The following is a 4123-nucleotide window of genomic DNA, read 5'->3' on the forward strand; positions in this document are numbered from 1 at the left end:
CCCAGCGGGCTGCCCTCACACCTGCACAGACACGTCGCACAGACGGCTCTGCCTCTTCCTCGGGTCCAGGTCATGGTGGGTGTCCGTCAGCCGCACCACCAGCCTGTAGCTCTTGTGCTGCTGCGAGTCCAGGGGTCCCACCACGCGGATCTCGCCTGTAGAAGGTGTGAGCTGCTGGGAGCCGGTGGGTGCCACGGGTGTGCGGGGCTGGGGAAGGGGCAGGGTGCTCACCAGTGCGCCTGTCGATGGAGAAGGGCTGTGCGGGGCCAGGGCCCCCCTCCAGGCTGTACTCCAGGCTCTCCTGGGGGTAGTCACGGTCAGTGCCAGCCACACGCCCCACGACGCTGCCAAAAGCTGCTGTCTCGGGCACGGTGAAGGTGGCACTGCTGGGGCACGCCGGTCTGAATTCGTTGACAGGTGTCACCGTCACAAGCACAGGCACACGGGCTGTGTGGCACACAGCTGCTCAGCCAGGCTGGCACCACCCCACAGCCTGTGCCGGGCTGGGTGACGTGGGCACAGAGGCACTACCCCTGGGATGGGCATCTCTGGGGCAGCAGGGAACGAATGTTTCCTCTGTGATCTGCTGGTTTGGGGATTGGGAGAGGTGTTTTCCCACCCTAGGGACATGGGCACTCACTGCTCTGTCGGAGCTGCCCTCCCACTGTCACCACAATGGTGGCCGTGAACTGGAAGCCCAGAGCAACCATGGCCTCCGAGTCATAGTCCAGGGTGGTGTTGACCTGCCAAACCAGGAGGGGAGACTCAGGCTGAGCTGAGGTGCTCTGCAAAGCTCAGATGCTCTGCAAAGCCAGAGTGTCCCACAAAGCCAGGATGACCCACAAAGCTGCGATGCCAGGGGAGAAGGAGGGAGCAAGTGAGGAGAACAAGCAGGCCTTGGGGAGCAGGGAGCCCTGAGGAGCCCTGACCCAGAACCTGACATGACAGCACATGTCACAGGGTCCCATTGTCCCACTGGGCTCCAGGGTCTGGGCTTGCTGTCCACCTGGGCACTGCCCATGGCCCCACTCACCTTCAGCTGTGGCCCCTCCATGCAGAAGTGGGAGAGGGAGGAGGGAGGCCCCTCGAGAGCATAGTGCAGACACCTATCAGTGCTGGTGGAGCCAGTGCACCTCAGTGTCACCAATGTGCTGCCAGGGGACATGGTTTCGGGCACCTGGGACCTGTGGCAGGGCAGCCAGCAGCTCAGCCTCCGTCCCATGTCCTGGGTTTAGCAGAGACTCCATGCACCCCGCTTCCCCCTGAGCCATACACAAAGATGGCTGGGACACATCTCGGTGCCAGGTGGTCTGTCCCCTGCACGGTGACGTTGACCGTGGCGGTGGCGTGGACGTCGGGGTGCAGCGCGTTGTAAGCCCGGATGACGAGGTGGGCACGGATCGCCTGCAGCCGCCGGGTGCTGCGGATCTCCCCTGTCACTGCGGGAGGAGCCATGGCCTCGCATTGGGCACAGGGACAGGGACAGGCTGTCCCTGGGGATCCCTGCTGCCGTGCTCACCCTCATCAATGGCGAAGAGCACGGGAGCCACAGGAGCGAGGATGGCATAGCGAACATTGTCCCCGCTGGCATGGACCTTTGTGACCACCTCCCAGGGACCAATGCTTTCTGCCACCGTCACAGCCCGGTGTGGCTCACTGCAGGCGAGGTGGGCATTGTGGCACGGCCTGGTGCCACCAGCACCCCCCTCCTGGGCCAGCCCCACTCACGGGAAGGTGATGCGGGGACGCCGTGATGGCAGCACCTCCACCCTCAGAGCCCTGCTGCAGTTGTGCCCGTGATGATCCATCACCTCAATGTCCAACAGGAATGTCTGTGGGCCAGCACCGGGGCAGCTGTGGGACAGCCCCGGGTGGCACCAACGATGGGGATGGGGACAGGGACGGGAATAGCGATGGGATGGGAACAAAAACGGGAACAGAGACAAAGGAGAGGGGGCAAGAGATGAGAATGGGGCTTGGAGTAGGAACAGAGGTGGGAAGAGGCGTGGAGATGGAGGTGAGTATGAGCTGGAGACTAGAATGGGCAGGATTACAGACAGAGATGAGGATATGGACAGGACTTGATATGTGGAAGGGGATGGGGACAGGACTGGAGCACTTGTGGGTCCAGGGGGAGACAGGGGCCTAATGGGCAGAGCAGGATGTGGAGGGAGAGCTGTGGCCAGGGAGGGGCTAAGCCCCAGTGGACTGAGAGGTGTCTGTGACCAGCCTGGGGCTGCTGGTGCCCACCTGGGTGTCCTTGCTGGGATCAAAACCATTGTCAGGTGCCAGCAGCAGGCCCCGGCAGGTGAGCGTGAGTGGTGTGTTGCGGTTTCGGAGCCTGAACTGCAGAAAGGAGGGTGATGGGAACCCCTGTCCCACTCCTCCGTGCCCGGGGTTCAGCCATCCCCAAGGCTGCCCCCTTCTGTGGGGGTGTGGCCCCCCAGGGAGCTGCCACTCACCATCAGCCCACCGAGTGGCTGTGGCAGCACCACGTACAGGGGTGTCCGGGGTGCCACATCTGCCTGCACCTGCACCACATCACCCTCTGGAGCAGAGCACAGCTGTGGGAGCTTGGTGCTGGCTGGCACGCACAGCCTCCGCTGCCCTGTGCCCCCCTGCTCCTACCTGCTCTGGCAAAGAGGGTGTCACAGCGCAGCACATGCCCTGCTGTCACCCGGACAAAGAGCCGCTCCTCCACCTCATCCTCACCAGGACAAGCAGCCCGCAGGATCAGTGTGTACTGGTTCACCCGGCGGGCATCCAGCTCTGCGCCAGCACGCAGTGTCACCTGCCATGGGGACACAGGCACTCAGCAGGGCGCCTGCCAGCTCCTGCCCCACTCCCCATTCCCCAGCCACACCTCTGCCCGGAAGGCGGTGGCATTCGTGGGGTCAGAGCTGATGGCGATGGAGTTGAAGGGGTGGTCAGGCTCGACGCTGTGCAGGGTGACATTGGGACTGCTGCTTGAGTTGCTGCAGGACACGGTCACCTCAGCAACGCGGGTGCCTGACACGGTGTCCTCACTCAGGGTCACCACACGTGGCAAGTCAGACAGGACTGGTGGACAGGGACCACTGATGGGTCATCCAGCTGTGCTTATGGAGCTCTGCTCCTGCACCTAAGCACCAATGCAGGCACAGCTTTCCCTGGCAGACACAGCTGGGTCCAAAGCACCCCGCTCTTACCTGTTGCTCTGATGAAAGTCCCTGCAAAGAGGAGAGTGTCACCACAGCCTGCCAGGTGTGCCCTGGCAATGCCCTGGGGAGGCCCCAGAATTCCCTCTGTGGGATACTCTGATGAAACCCCAGTGGTGTCTGGATATGCCACAGTGACGCCCAAAAGCCCCAGAAATATCCTGGCAATGCTGAGGACACCCTGAGGACACCTGGGCAATGCCCTGAGCATGCCCGTGCGATGCCCCCTCCCCACCTCAACCCAGCCAGGCAGCTGCCAACCCCTCTGCCCATCCTGGGCTCAGCCCTAGGAATGTGGGAGTAACCAAGGAGAGCCTCTTCCCTTCCTCTCAGTCATCCACCCACGATCTGGCAGAGGGTGCCCCAAACACTGTGACCTTGAAGCACCTACCCAGGGCACAGAGGCTGAGGAGGAGGAAGGTGAGGTGTCCGTGCATGCCCATGGCTCGCTGTGTGTTTGGGACAAGCTGCAGCCGGTTGCCAGGGCTGCTGGGCACCACCCCGGCCCGGCGTCATGCCGTCCATCCCCACCCGTGGTGGCCGTCCCGGCCAGGGGAGGGACAGGGCACGGCTCCAGTGCCCCCGGCTCTGCACGCCGCCGCTCCCGGCCCCTCGCCACTCGCAGCTCCGTGGGGTTTGGCTGCCACCCCACGCTGCTTCACCACGCGGCACGCTCGGGAACCGTGAAAATTAGCTGGGAGGTAATTTTTGGCCGTGTTCTCGTTCATTTGCAAACCAGTGCCGCTTCTCCCGGGATCCCCATTAAGCGCTATTAGTTCCCAATTAACGGGCACCGCGGCCCGGGTCACTCTTCCCTTCCCTCCTCCAGCGCCCAGCCCTGCTCTGGCAGCCCGGTGGCGCGGGGTGCCGACGGGGGATGCCTCCACGGGGGCTCTGTACCGGCTGCCTTCCTTCCTGGCAGGGCA

At 63.6% G+C, this 4123-nt stretch overlaps 1 protein-coding gene across 1 annotated transcript in view; it reads right to left on the reverse strand.

The window, feature by feature from the left end:
- Window positions 1-3640, reverse strand: part of CDHR4 (cadherin related family member 4) — a 5611-nt gene extending 1971 nt beyond the window's left edge. The window contains exons 1-13 of the mRNA XM_031058219.1: window positions 3589-3640; window positions 3189-3209; window positions 2864-3060; window positions 2629-2791; window positions 2463-2548; window positions 2251-2346; window positions 1729-1832; window positions 1520-1656; window positions 1274-1439; window positions 1034-1184; window positions 641-743; window positions 232-447; window positions 22-155 (exon numbers count right to left, since the gene is read on the reverse strand). Coding sequence (XP_030914079.1) covers window positions 22-155; window positions 232-447; window positions 641-743; window positions 1034-1184; window positions 1274-1439; window positions 1520-1656; window positions 1729-1832; window positions 2251-2346; window positions 2463-2548; window positions 2629-2791; window positions 2864-3060; window positions 3189-3209; window positions 3589-3640 — 1626 coding nt within the window. The remainder of the gene's footprint in view (window positions 1-21; window positions 156-231; window positions 448-640; window positions 744-1033; window positions 1185-1273; window positions 1440-1519; window positions 1657-1728; window positions 1833-2250; window positions 2347-2462; window positions 2549-2628; window positions 2792-2863; window positions 3061-3188; window positions 3210-3588) is intronic.
- Between the last annotated feature and the right edge of the window lie 483 nt (window positions 3641-4123).

The sequence above is a fragment of the Geospiza fortis genome, unplaced genomic scaffold (genome assembly GCF_000277835.1).
Source record: "Geospiza fortis unplaced genomic scaffold, GeoFor_1.0 scaffold78, whole genome shotgun sequence".
NCBI lineage: Eukaryota > Metazoa > Chordata > Aves > Passeriformes > Thraupidae > Geospiza > Geospiza fortis.